Here is a 15,035-nt window from a genome sequence, read left to right on the forward strand (position 1 = left end):
ACACGTATATATCCTGGAATTCAACGTATTAATACAGATATATGCAATATCACAATCGAACCATCATTAAAATATGCAAACAAAAATCATGTAAACAGATATATAAATAAGGTGTATGTTTCTACAAAAAAAAAAAAAATAATAATGTATGGATATAAGTACATGGTATAAATAGTCACTCAGTTTGTTATCACAGATGGCTATAGAATACATATTTCAAGGACATCAGTGTCCGTGTAGGCGTGATTAACATTCAGTGGACGGGAGTTGACACTGACAACAGACACATAAATGAACTCTTTTTTGTGCCCTGTATAACAACATATCATTACCTATATGGACGTAAATGTGTCTAACCTACAGGAAAGCACTTATCAATAAAAAAAAAAATCCCGACTTTGGAAGAAGAAAAAAACCCTGTAGAATGTGATTTTCATGAAGATAAAAAAAAATGACATTGTAAAAAATTTGATAAACAAACTTTTATATTCTTTCCATACAAGGCACTTTGTATTTTTTGTTTTTCTTTTCCCCAGTAAGGAGTTGCTATTGTTAAGTGCTAGTATCAAAGCGTAAGAATACAACAATCTTACTCCTTTAAACATCTCTCCTTTACTCTTTGGTAAAGTGTGTCAATAACATGTTTTTTTTTTAAAATAAATTAAATTGGAAAATTATTCCTTAATAGTAAACTAGAGATTAAAAAAATATCATATTTCAGCTATGTGTTTTAATTTGATGCAATATCATTTTGATTTTTTTTTCGCTGAATAAGAATGAAATTATTGCATTAATTCTACTGACATGAAATTGGAATGAAAAGCAGTTATTGCAAAATTAAGTCACAAAATTACTTTGGCACAAAAGTGTATACATTTATGGTGAATAAAATAGGGCAAGACATAATAGCAGTCGTTAACTAATATTCACTCAGATCTATACATCAATTAATTAGTATATTCTACAACATAAATTTACATTTACATCAACACTATAACTGTGTAAAAGTCAAAATTTGTAATATCACTACAATATAAGAAGAAAATTTCCACTTGATTGAAATTGTACATTTCTGTAAGATCTGACTAACGGTGCACTGTAAATGTTTAAATCTGTCTCGTAATCTTGTCTCTCGTCACCAGACATCCAAATCATTTCCTTAAGGTGTTACCAATTTACATAATACAGCGATATAAAAGTTCAAACAAGTTCCTGGTCTTTGTCAAGTTCCACAATCAATGGAGGGCCACATCATAAGGTGGACTGGTCTACGGTACAGCTCAAACTACACACTCTTGCCCTAAATATACCCTTCCCAGGTTCTACCAGTACAGCTATATTATCTCTCCTAGTCTACTTGGACTGAAACTTTCCCTTCATTTTGCGGAAAGCGGCAGTAATACCGCCACCGCCGCTGGGCATCTTGTGGTAGTTGGTGTCGTGTTGGGCAGCGATGGACTGGATGTCCTGAGAACTGAACTCCCGCACCCTCTGCATCAGCGTGTCCTGCATTTCATAGTCGGCTTCAAACCCGTACATCTGGTCCTTGAAGATGCGAATCTGGTCTACTGTCTGGGCAATGGACCTGAAAAAGAGATGATGTTATCATGAAATATGAGCACATTCATAATATCATTTGCTAAGAGACAAAACAAGATGTCTGTGAGCAAAATGACAAAGTCGTTAACAGAAAGTTAACCCACTATAAGACATTATTGCAAATTCCAAGCATCTGCTATTAATAGTTGCTGAGAAACTTTGACAAAATTATGTTTACAAATTTCAGCTGATAGTAAACAAAGTCGTTATTAACAGGAAGTTGACATCTAATTTGCACAAAAATGAATCCTACAATATGGCATGCCTAAATAAAGAGTGTGTTAAAATTCCAAGCCTCTGCAACTTCTAGTTGCGATAAACCTTTGATAATAATATGTTAAAAAATTCAAGCTTAAAATAAACAAAGTTGTTATTGACAGGAAGTTGACGTCTCATCTGTACAAAAATGAATCCTACAAAATGGCATGTCTAAATAAAGACTGTATTAAAATTTCAAGCCTCTGCACTTGTAGTTGCTGAAAAATCTTGTTAATTTGTTAAAACATTTAGGATAAAAATAATCATAATTTATGATAAAAAATCATTTGACAGGAAGTTGATGTCTGATTGGTAAAAAAAAAAAAAATGAATCCCACCACATGACATACCTAAACAAAGAGTGTGTTAAATTTCAAGCATCTGCGACTCATAGATTCTGAGAAAAATGTGACAGAAATTTGTTACGGACAGATAGATGGATGGACAGACCCACAAGGGTAAAACAATATACCTCCCCCCTTTCCTTCAGAGCGGGGTTATAATTAGTTAACATGAACCAGTTTGTCACTGATTAATAGCGACGTTAAGTCATTACTCACTTAATATGCAATCATTAATGAAAGGACACACATCAGGATCAATTTATTTTGGAATTTCTAAATCTTTGTTCAATTTGCTGAGATGATAATCTATTTACCAGATAAGTGACATTTGACAGCAATTTCCATGAATCTGAAAGTAGGATTTAGAGGTGCACCTACCTGATTTTGCTCCATTTGACCATGTCATTGGCCAGCTTGAAGCTGCCAATTTCCTGCTGCTGAACATGTAACAGGAACAACAGAGCAGAGGGAATTGTGGGATACAAATGGCTGTCTGCATGCTTCATCAAAGACATGGCATCATTCTTGAGAAACATCTGAAAAGCACATTGCAATGATGTCAAGAATTAAACCTTTAACAGCTGTGTACTCCATTTTATTTACCGGTAGTATGATACTTTTAAGACCTTTACTCAAATGAATCCCATTAAGTTTGAAAACCTTGGACAAGATTACAAATGTTTTGCCTTGAGCCTTCAAGACACAATTTTGTGCTAGGATTTTTTTTTATCTATAACAAATAAAAGACCCCCCTCCCCTTCTCTTTCTCTTTCCACCACTTTCCACTCTTAGAGTCTTAATTAATTCATACCCGGACAGATTTGAGATCCTCCATGACAGCATAGGATTTAGTGGGAAGATTCTTCCAGGCGGGGAGTTGCTTGATGATGATGTTCTCCAGACCATCAGCTATAGCCAGACAGGTCGCATAGTTCCTCATCTCCTTACACAGCTGAGCAGCATGCAGGAACTTGCTCAGAACAGCAACCTGGCTCTGCAAAAAACAATGTTTTTAATTGCAGTTCATTTTTTGCAAATGCAACAGCTTGTATATACCAGTGATTGAAATTCAAGCTGATTTTCGGGTTTATGAACCAATTGTAAATATAGCATGATTTGGTGCATGTTATTTTTGATTGAATTGTTCAATTTGTAATTGATATGAGTATTCAAGTGTAACAATTTTTTTAAATTCTTTATAGTCTTTAATGACAAATTACTTTAATGCTGAGACACCAATTTTAAAATACTGAGATTTCTATTACCTTGGATGAGCTACAGCTGACTATCTCGGCAGCTACCCAGTGTGAGATATCTCGTGAGTGGTCAATCATCCTCTCTATAGCAGGATCGTCTGAGATCTCTGACACAAATAAGCTGTTTCCACTTGGTGCAGCAGCATCCTCCATGTTATTTAACCTAAAAATATCAAAAACATCATTGTAATTCAGAAATGCAAAGGCAAAAGCAAACCAAATTCGCAATAAAGCAAGTTTTTGAAGTTTAGCTGATCAATTCTTTCACACCTATAAATATGCAGAACATGTGTCATATTCATTGTATTAAACAGCATTCCAAATTTTTTTTTTCCAAATACAGTCATAAATAAAATAATTGTAATGTAGATTTCTTATGTTACAAAAATACTTTACTCTGCCATTTTGTATTAAATAATATAAAATCGCTAGCGGCACACAAATTGCTGACCTCATGATGGAGGGGGTGCGAGCCCCTGACATGGTGAGGGCTACACTGACCCCCAGGGCCTTGGAGTTCAGGTAGTGAACGGGGTGGGTCATCTGGAAGATGCCCTGTTCTATCAGGGTCAGCTGTTCAGCAACACACTGTGAGGTGTAGTCCGCCAGTGTGAAGGCATCCGTCCGTCGCGCCGTTTTCGGAAAGTACACCTCCTCCATGTGGTGACTGTTTCTGCGTTTCTCCAAACACACGGAAAACCCGGACTTCATGCATGCAGGGTCTTTGCGAGTGCCTTTGTTCGTCACAGTTTTTAGAGTGTCCCACTGAAATACCATAAATTGATTATTTTGAATGAATCAAGCTGTTCTTTATGTTGTTCAAATGGATCTTTGTGTATTACAAAGCATGGATCTCTTGAACATCAAAAGTACAAATAGAGAGGAGAGAAAACTCTAATCCTGCACCTGTAAGATCTAGATACTGGGAGTCCCTGGTACCATACATGATAAATGAGTTCTAGCCATAGGTATATGTACTGTATACATTGCAAAATTGATTACCTTCGATTCTCAATTAATTGATGTACATGTAATATATGCAGCATATTTAAATGAATTTACATTTGAAATGAAATGAAAATTCTGGAACAAGCTTGATTTTTTTTTTCAAGAAAAAAATTCATTAGTTTAGAAGTATAAAGTTTCTAAAAGGAAAACCACTTCTATGGTAAATTTCATTATTTCTATACTAGATTAGAAATTGTATTATAATAAAAAAATATTTGACTTGAAATAACTGTTAGATATTTAGTACAGTAATCTTATTATGTTAACCAGCTGGTTTAATGATTTAAAAAAATGATGGAATATTCACTCACTAAAAAATTCTTTTTAATTGGTTTGCTGGCTTTTATATATAGGTAATAAACATTGGGATTTCTTTAAAAATTTGTAAGAATTCTAGTATTAAAAACTATTGAATTGTTTTATTAAATCAGAGGAAGGAGAAGTTTTTTTTCTTTAAAATTATGTGACACACAACGTGGCAAACAATGGGAAATCATATAAAAATAACAGAAATTAATTCAAATGAAAAAAAACACTTGAAATTTTGTTTAATTCTTAAAAAAATGATGTAGTGGTTTTCATGTACAAGTACCTTTATTCGTTGCAAAGAACATATTACGTTGGAAAGTATTACGTTAAAACATGAAGTCATGCAGTGTAAAATTGACAACTTTGTAATGGAGTAGGTTTAATAATAAATGAAATGCCAACAAAAGGATAACCGGCCTATCTACTGTAAAGAATGATGAGGCATACAGAATGATGGATTACAAACAATGACGTGGAAGAAGCATGATGGGATATGATTACCTCGCGGATTTTGTCAGCCAGTGAGATCTATCAAGAGAGCACGTCACAACACGAAATTAAAAAAAAAAAATGTTGCTCAAGTTTTAATGAATGAAATAACATTTTTTATGAGAATGTGTGCTATATATATGTTCTCGTATTGCTAACGAGAAGAAAAAAAAATCTGCAGAATTTATGAAGATTATAAACAGAAAGATACCAAATATTACAATATAATAAGGTCTGTAATATACATGTACTGTATATGAATGTTTATAATTACTCTAGTTTAATAGTTTTCTCCACATAAATGAATCTTCTGATTATTACAATATAAGAGGAGATCTTTTCTAACCTTCTTTGTAGATCCATTCTGTTTATAAACGTGGACGTTTTCTCCCACAATACCGCTGGTCAGCAGGTCACGACTATTGCCCTCCATACACAGGCCAAGTAACTCCTGCAGTTTCTTGCCTTCTTCAGAAAATGTCGCAATGTCCTAAAACAAGACAAGACTAAGCTGACCTATTGCAATTTTATTAAGTACAATGTTTTAAATTGGTGAACAAAAACTATGATAGATATAAAATTTTGACAGATCTAAACTAGTTTGTTTAGATATGTTTTCATATGTTAATATGGTACACTCCTCAGAAAAAAAATTTGCAAGATATTAATATGTATGGATCTGGTATGTTTTCAATTTTATTTGTAATTGCTCTAAGAAGAATTGTAAGATGATTTATACATCACTGAGAATGAAGTCTATGGCCCCACAAAAACTCCTCAATATTTTACCTGTTCCTCCAAGAAGAACTGCAGGGAATTAATCAGGTCCTCGTTGTCCTCAAAGTCTACAGGATAAAAGCCCTCCACCCAGAAATGGAGTAGATCCACCACCCTTCTCTGTAACCTCTGTAAATTTGTCTCTCGGGCTTTGCTCCTGTAAAAAAAATTCTCATATTTTTTTCCAAAAGCTTTTGTTGTTTACAAACCATACTGTTGCAATTTGTCAACAACTATTATTCTAAATTCTTATAATTCTGTAAATCTTTGTGATAAAATTGATATTTAACAAGGAAAGGATTTGAGTACTTTGTTATCCTAACAAATTAGAAGACCTTTCTTTTTGATTCACATGAACCATATGAAGTCTAAGTGTGCCAAACTTTGTTTACCTGGAGATGGCAGCAAATCTAGATGTCAAGAAGTCCATGAGAGAAGCTGGGCTGACAAAGTATCGGAAACCAAAAAAGAACTGGTGGACATATCCAAAACTTAATGCAGTCCTGTAAAAACAAATTTACTAATAGACAAAGGCCAATCATAAAAGAGAAATACTGAAAAGATACTCATTATACTGTGACCAGGAAAATGATCTAGCTTTCAGGCTGTTAAACAAAGATGGGCTCAAATTTTATCCAAGCCTCACTTTAAGACACTTATAAAAGGAATATTTAGTGGAGAGGTGATTATGAGAATGAGATCAAAAGTAGGCTTGTCTTAATGTAAAGGCCCAATAAGGCTGTACTTACCAAGCAAACAAGTAAGATATGAGATATCAAGCATTCATAAATGTCGGATGACCTATACTTACGAAGCAAACAAGTAAGATATGAGGCCCTCCACCGTCCCCGCCTGCACCACCTGGATCTCACAGCCCGTCTGCGGCTCCCTGAAGGTTTGGAACTGTAGCAGGGGATTGTCACACTGAGGCTTCAACCTGAGGGGCGCCTCCCCCACCCCGGCACTGAGGGAGAAGAGGAAGGTGGGGTTGATGCTGGCCAGCTCTGTCTGTAGCATCTCGATGTGGCTCCTACACAGCTGTAGGTACCGGATCTTCTGACTCATCTCCTCCAGGTCCTTGGACACTGTTGTTTTCTGGTCTGTTAATAATGCAAAACATAAGCCCTATTAGTATACAATGTCAGCTCTAAAACTCACAACTTAAGCTCTATTGGTACACAATAGAGCCTACTATTATCTTATCAATTTTAGTGATTTTAAATTTTTGTGATTCACAATGAAAGATTCATGGTACATATCTTATTCAAGAACAATTAAATGTAATGTACCACATATTTCCATTCAATGTACAGTACATGAGAACCAAGAATTTTTTCCAATACAGGGAAATAAATGGAAATTAATTCTTAAGAAATATTCGAGACCTAACAGATTATACAGGTACATACATGTGTATCTAAATATTCTTTACCTTTTGCATTTTTGTGACTGTCTGATATTTTATTGAAGAAGACCTGTGTTTTTCTCTTTGTTCTTCTTTCCATCATGATTTGCTGGTCTAAGCTTGCAAGCTGTATTTGGAGACGTTCCGCATTTTCCTCATCCTGCCATAAAGTCAAATAAATAAAATAGTTTTACCATATAGAGAAAAATATTTCCTACCTTATTTACTCGTAATTATTGCATATTGCATCATTTACCTTTACTGTCCATGTGCAAATTTATATTAAAAACAACACATTTCTTTATACTCCTTTGGTGAATAGACAAAAATCTTTAACCTGTGTTATTTATTAAAAGAAAAAAATCAGCAAAAATAACCCTTCATAAAATAGTCAAAGAATCCCATAAAAACCATTCAATGTCTTAAAATTTTCAAACTTGCTATTTGTGTTTGTCACAAATTCCATTTCATTAGACTTACAATATCCTGGAGGAATTTCTCCAGGTCCTTGGACATATTGAGCTGCATCATGGCATAATGAAACAGGATGTGGTTCCGCTTGAATGGCGTCAGCGTCTCTTGCTTTTCCTCGCTCAGCGAGAGTTGAGACAGGTGGCGGGTGAGCTTGGTGGGGCCGCGAACGTCTGATATGCTGCTACTGCGAGATGACAAACTACCCTCCACTGCAGCATTCCGGTTCTTGCGGTAGTGTTGAGAAATGTCCGATTTCTGGCTCTGAACATGAATTAAGTGAGGGCTGTCTTGGCCACCGTCCGAGGACCTCTCTTTGGTGGGAGTGTCGTTTAAATGATTTGGCTGAACATGAGATCCGCGAGGACTTGCACCAGAACTGGAGTGGAATGAATCACGTGGGGAAAGTCCATTATGAGGTAAGGATAAGCGTCGGTTAACATCTTGAGTATTTTGATCTTCAGCACTGGCAGTTTGAGCATTAATATTGGGAATACATGTATCTCCTCCAGGGAAACCGTTGTCACCGTCTGAAGCAACGGAGAAGCCTTTAGCATGTGAGGCAAGGTTGTGCATGGAAGAACTTTTTGCTTTTTCCATATGTTTCCTACGATGCCTTCGTCTACTTTCCATCTTCTCATTGTCCGTAGAATCTGAGGTATCGTAGTTTGCTTGTAAAACATTCACAGACTGTGGTCGACTTCCCAGCCTATCACCAGCCCTGTTACTGAAAGCTTTGTCGTTCCTGTTTTTTCTGTAAGGGTGCTCCTGATTGGCCTCAGACATGCTTGAGGATGAGCCATCTGGGTCATCAGCATGTTTGAATCTTGTGTCAGGTGGTGGCATGGAATTCCTGTTTGGCATGCTGGACCTGATAAGATAGAAATTAATATATATGAATTTTACATCTCAGTTGCATTGTTTCTTTCATTAGTATTTATTGGAAATCAAAGTTTTAACATTAACAAGCATCTTCAATTTTTATCAATCTATAGACAAATTAAGCTGTCTCATAAATGAGCAATATCTCAAAAAAGAAAACTTACTGATTGAGGATGGCTGGTTTGATTCCATTGACTGCCTCAAACAAAGACACCAACAGGTCCACTTTCCAGTACATATCTGAATATTTCTCAGTAATGGCACTCGAAAATGTCTCCCACTTCAGGCTTCCAAGGGACATAACATACTCAGCTAAAAATAAAACATCCAATTTTTATCAAAGCATATAGGTAACGTATATTTTATCTTAAAGTTTTAATCACTGCATATATGGTTATGTTCATGGATTTCCCATCAATGAAGGCAGCTAAATGTTGTAATGAACTATGTACTTTGGGCAAATTAATAGTTTTTCAATACCATGTGGTGAAAGTTAGAACAGCCAACAATTTATAATGGTAATCTTGTATACCGTATATCTGATCAATTTGATATTGAACATAGGGGACCTACCCATGTTAATGTCCTCCACCCCATTCTCCATATAGCCATCAAAAGCAAACTCCTCCCTCAGTAGGTGCACTAGACGCCCCATCTTCTGCTGCTGGGTCAGGCTGGTATTGCTGTTCAGCAGTCTCTCCATCAGGCTGCCCGGGTCTGGGGGTTTATACACGCCGTTCACCCCACTCACCCCACTGTCCTTGGAAGGGGAGGGGGAGGAGGTGTTGGACCTGATTCTCTGAGACTGGGGGTGCAAGAGATAGTCTGCTGAGTTGTGTGGAACACTTTGCCGTCTGGGGAGGGAGTTATACTGACCAGAGGGAAGCTCGCCCTCCCCGTTAAATGCCTTGTTTTGACTAGAAAGTTTTTCTGAGTCTTGGTTGGAAGACCATTGCTTTGAGTCGTAATCCTTTGGACCTGAAAGACTAGAAATACTTGGCATGTTTTGTTGTTGGAGGTTCTTAGACCTAATGTTTGCTGTCTTTTGCACTAGATCTTTGGCAGTTCTTCCATGTCTGCCTTGTTTCTGTTTTGGCAAAGTAGTGGGACTGTTGGATGCATCGTTACCAGACCGCCTCGGTCTAGGCTTTGGACTCCTGCCAGGATCACTCATCCGAGTAGTATCCTCCATATTGGTGAACTCATCTGAGTTGGCTTGACTACCTGGAGCTGAGCTCACAGTTACCATGCCAACTGGAACAATCTGGAACAATCCAGTCCTTGGGTCCTGTTGAAGCTGGACTTGCATTGGGTACCCTGGCATCATGGCTCCCCCAAACTGACCCATAGGAGGCAGGGTCATGGTCTGACCCATCAACTGCTGCTGGTACTGGGGTGGGAAATTTGACATCTGTTGATTTAACTGCATGTTAAACATTTGATTCATGTTGGGAGCTGTTGCTGCTGTCATGTGACCTTGCCTTCCTAACATTTGTCCCTGCCCTTGTTGATCATTCGTCTGCTGCTGCCCTCCATGTAAACTTTTGGCCAGATGTTGTGCAATAGCTGCAGCTAATGACTGTGTGTCGGATACACCTCCCTGTTTCTGGAGTTCTGAAAGCAGATTGTCCAAGGAACCTGTGTTACCAGCTTTCGTTTTGACACTCTCCTCTGACAAATCCTTCTTAATATCACTGGAAGACTTTGCAGATGTAACTTGTAGTTCTTTTTGGTTCTCTTTCTCTTCCACCTCCAATTCTTTCACAGGCTGCCTATGTTTCATTAAGTTCTTCTTTAGTTCTTTCAGTTTCCTGACGACTTCTTTGTCATTATCTCCATCCTGTTCCTTCACATCTTCCGCTCTCTTCTCTTCCACCTTTTTCTCTTCCACCTTCTTCTCTTCCACTGGTGGCGAGGTTCCAGTCTTATGGAGGATGATGGGCTTGAAGTGAGTCGCCGATGAGGTGAAGGCTGAAGGCATTCCAACTTTACCCTCGGGTTTCACCGCCACAGGAGCAAATACTGATGAGGAGGACCCAATCTGAGGTTTTATAACAGGGCCTTTGATTGGGCGGAAGGCAGACAACATGGGACTTGGTGGTTTGGGGGGAGGTTTAGGTTTGGGTTTTGGCATTTCCACTGGTTTTTCAGGTACTGATTCTTCCGCTGCCTCCAGCTCTTTTGTTCCATTATTTGTTAGATTCATCTGTAACAATAATATTCAATTAGGTATCCAGGTACTGTTCATGGTTTACTTGTGCATTTACAAATGCTACATTCATTTCATGAGAAAGGCTGTTATATACAAATCTGTGACACATTTGCAAAGACTTATACATTAAGTGGATTATGCTTTGACAGTGAATTTCAAAAGACACAATCATGTGGATTTTAAAGAATAATAAGTGCAATGTCGGAGATGTCTTTATATCTAATATAGATAGTTTGGGCTGCTTTCTGGTCAATTGTTAGAGGAACATAGTCATTATCGAGTTATGTGATTGACAACGCAAGTGAAGTCTTGTGAAGCTGGGGTCACTCAGTGCCTTGAGATCAACTCAGCTCACCTGGTCAACAAGGCGATTTACATACATATACCACATGATCTTACTCATCTAAAACATCAAAAGCATTCGCTACAGCAACTTGTAGGAAAAAAGAAGAATACTATCAAACAAATAAATAAATGGATATCTATATTCAGATTAAGGTATTACAAACCATTTTAGTGAAGGATTCATGGAAGAGATTTTTGCAGGTAATGTTCGATGGAAGACTGTTTCCCCCTTTATTATTATCACATTTCTGAAATGAAGAAAGGATCGGATCCCTTAAAACATGTCAGCGGCTCTTTTACATTTAATGAAGTAAAATCAAAAAGAAGGAAATATATTCTATGAGGGTACACATATCAAAGATCATATATACACAAAATGAAATAATAAATTTTCCGCTTTTTTTTTTGTTATTTACTTGGGGCATTATATTCCTTTCAATTTTTTAAAAATAAATATCAACTATTATTAACTGATATCCTTTTAAAAGTAAATTTTAAATACTAGGTAGTACTACAGAGACTTGCTTTATCTCATCGATAATAAAAAACAAATATTTTTAATGAATCTCGAGAGCAATGTTGTCTCTTACAAGTCGGGCAGACTCAAGCGAAGGCCTCTCAGCAGGATCTGATTTCACCAACTCCTCCAGAAGGGATTTGAACTCCTCCGACACAGTCATTGCTGATATGGGTGAGTACTTTTTACCTCCTGCGCATCGAAGAGTCACTCCAAGTCCATACAGACAGGTCTACAAATAAATAAACACATAGAAAAATTTGCATTCCCATCTTATTTCATTTTTAAAATTTACATGTGTAATTTGTAAATCTAGGTTAACTGAAGCCATTAAGACATCTTTTGGTCTGGCTATGTCAAACTGTCAAAATCAATTTATAGCTTTAGATAGTCAATCATTTAAAATTGTTCGGGACCATTGATGTTTGTGAATTGTTAATGTTTTTAAATGTTCGTTGGGTTGAAATTTTATTGATTTGCTTGCATGTGTTATAAATAAAGACTATGTGTCATAATTTGTAGAGGATGTTTATTCATGGGTGAAAGCTATCTATAAATGAAATTGCATCACTGTGATGTTTTGACAACTATTTCCAATGTTAGTGCTACCTTGTCCGAGAGCTTCCCCTTTTGCTGTAGTTCTGGCGCCATGAAAATAACCTCCAGTGGTTTATCCTCAGGAATGGCTTTGAAGGACAAGTTACCATTTTCTCTGAGGACCAATGTATCTGGTGAGATGTAGGCCGCTAAAAAATGAAAGAAGCCATACTGTATTCTACATCAAGTATTATACATTTTCAGCAAATCGGTAAAACTTTGAGTTCCCCTGTTTAGTTCAGATCAGGTTCATGATTTTATTGCTGAAAAATCATATTAGCGTTTTTTAACAACAGATCCAAATGTTTGCATATCTATTATTGTCATGCCCAATTAAGTTTCACTAAATATTTGGTATTTCGCGACTCTTTATGGATTCATTCAAGCATTTGGAAAAAATCTCTTGGTTTTAAAGGTCAAGGTGAGTTTCTGCTGGGTTTTCTATACTCACGTAAGTGCTTCTTTTTGCGCTGTAGCGCTATCATTCCCTCCCGACACACGGCCCACAATTCCTCCTCTGTCAGCTCTCGATTGAGGGAGTCAAGAACCTCATTTATAGTCAGACCCTGATAAAATCAACAATAAGGGTAAATCAGGCAAGATATAATGGATTTGATCAAAACACCAATTAATTCATTTAATGCAGATTCCTTTGTATCGTACAAAATGGTAAAATTCACATAAAAAGGCTGAAAAAGGAGGAAAAAAAGGAAAACCATGAATTTTGTATGAAGCAGATTTAATCAGTTGCCTTGATCCCTTTCTTATCAGAGGTAATGTGCTAATTATTTGTAATTACAGTCTATTGTGAGATCATTTATCATTTTTTGGGCTAGTAAATGCTGAACAAGAAAATGGGTCCACAAGTGTTGTGTGACAATGGAGGAATGGAGTTTTACACATACATGTTAACCCTTCTTCAAACTCGGTGAACACACAGCAATATGTACATTTATATTTAATCCCACTGCTGATCAATTGATATCCAGCTAAAGACTTCAATAAACACAACTAATGCTGGGTAAACTTAATATCTATATGCCAACTGTCAGACAAACGGTCGCTGAATCATTGAAATAATACTTGCACAGTGTAATGAACATTAGCCTCAAAACACCAAATGAAAACATACCTGTTTTTTCTTTGACCGCTTTGGCTTTGTTTCAGAACCACTTGTCTCGGACGATTCGGTCCGCTTCACAGAGGATGAACTAGAAACATCCATCAAGGATTCACCCTGGGGTTCCTTGTTTTCAGTAAAGGCCTCCACTGGACCCGTCTTAGGGGTAGAGGAACTAGCCCCACTTTTCATCTTGTTAATGTCAGTTGGCATCCCAACATCCATCAATTCTAGGACACTCTCCGCCTTTACAACAGGCGGGTCTTTTAGGCTAGGTTTCCTTGGCAGTGGTGGCTTTGGTTTGTCGGGCGACACAGAAGATTTGATTTCAGCTGTTACTGTCACTTTGGGTTCATCCTCACTTAATCTAGAATCACTCAACATCTCCTCTGGTTCATTCACATTTAAGTTAACATCCTTGGACAACTTATCACTGGTACTATTTGAAATTAAATTTGAACTAAAATTAAATGCTTGTTTATTGGAGCCCCGGGGTGGATTTTTCCTCTCCCTGTTCCCTGTGGGGAGGGGCATTCCCGTCAACATTCCACGGACTGGCATGTCTTCTTCGTTTTCTACGTCTTCTGAGTTCTCGATATCTTCCTCCGGGTCATCCACGGATCCAGTTTCTTCCTGTTTCCCTGAGGGAGATCCAGTAGGGGTGGAGTGTTGCTGGGGTTCTTCCTGTTGTTCTGGGTCTGTGCTTGGTATGATCAGAGACTGGGTATTTAAGTAGCTGTTGAGACCCTCAGTTATATCTGTATAGTTCACAACAGATGATACATCTGCCAAAAAAAAAAATGCACATATGGTTAAAAAAAAATTCAAACAAAGCTCAATTTTATGAACATTCACTACTTGACCCATTCAATTTCTAATACCATTTTTGAAGAGTTAAAATACTGGCTATCAGTATAAGAATTGTGTCATGCTACCAGAAAAACCACTTATACTCCATCTCTTGGAAGTACCGGTACAGGTTTTAATGGAGGAGGGTTTTAAATCGTTTAATTTCATTGTCCATTAATTACATCAATTACATAAAGGCAATCCAAGAAGTTATTTCTAATCGCCACATTACAAAGGTGTTAATTCTTTAAATTAAAATACTGATATGTCCATAGATACCGGTATGTGAATGACAATACTTTCAATGCCCCTTCATATATTAGTACGAAAAAGTCTAACTGGATTTTCATTCAAAACTCCTTATTCAAAACTGAATATATTAATGCTCAATTTTACAAAAATGTTCCTCATTGATGAAATCTGTCTACAAAGTAATTGTAATTTTTTCCCCTTTACACTTGCAAACAGTTTGGCCGACTCTTGAATTTGCCCAGACACAATTGTAATAAAAGAAAGATAATTTGAGATATCGGAATTTGCTAGTCTTAAATTTGTACGATGACGAGGGCAAAAAGGGCGGAAATAAAATGGGGGCAA

The 15,035-nt window shown here is 37.0% G+C and overlaps 1 protein-coding gene across 1 annotated transcript in view; it reads right to left on the minus strand.

The window, feature by feature from the left end:
- Positions 1–144: 144 nt before the first annotated feature.
- The window catches only part of LOC105340913 (kinase non-catalytic C-lobe domain-containing protein 1), a 29,327-nt gene continuing 14,436 nt past the window's right edge, over positions 145–15,035 (minus strand). The window contains exons 5-23 of the mRNA XM_034472989.2: positions 13,602–14,374; positions 12,921–13,035; positions 12,482–12,618; positions 11,946–12,104; positions 11,520–11,603; positions 9,372–11,004; positions 8,963–9,110; positions 7,926–8,787; positions 7,473–7,605; positions 6,852–7,140; positions 6,433–6,543; positions 6,053–6,197; positions 5,610–5,753; positions 5,276–5,302; positions 3,909–4,222; positions 3,467–3,620; positions 3,013–3,195; positions 2,580–2,737; positions 145–1,585 (exon numbers count right to left, since the gene is read on the minus strand). Of these exons, the coding sequence (XP_034328880.2) occupies positions 1,354–1,585; positions 2,580–2,737; positions 3,013–3,195; positions 3,467–3,620; positions 3,909–4,222; positions 5,276–5,302; positions 5,610–5,753; positions 6,053–6,197; positions 6,433–6,543; positions 6,852–7,140; positions 7,473–7,605; positions 7,926–8,787; positions 8,963–9,110; positions 9,372–11,004; positions 11,520–11,603; positions 11,946–12,104; positions 12,482–12,618; positions 12,921–13,035; positions 13,602–14,374 (5,801 nt within the window). The 3' untranslated portion in view covers positions 145–1,353. The remainder of the gene's footprint in view (positions 1,586–2,579; positions 2,738–3,012; positions 3,196–3,466; positions 3,621–3,908; positions 4,223–5,275; positions 5,303–5,609; positions 5,754–6,052; positions 6,198–6,432; positions 6,544–6,851; positions 7,141–7,472; positions 7,606–7,925; positions 8,788–8,962; positions 9,111–9,371; positions 11,005–11,519; positions 11,604–11,945; positions 12,105–12,481; positions 12,619–12,920; positions 13,036–13,601; positions 14,375–15,035) is intronic.

The sequence above is a fragment of the Magallana gigas genome, chromosome 8 (genome assembly GCF_963853765.1).
Source record: "Magallana gigas chromosome 8, xbMagGiga1.1, whole genome shotgun sequence".
NCBI lineage: Eukaryota > Metazoa > Mollusca > Bivalvia > Ostreida > Ostreidae > Magallana > Magallana gigas.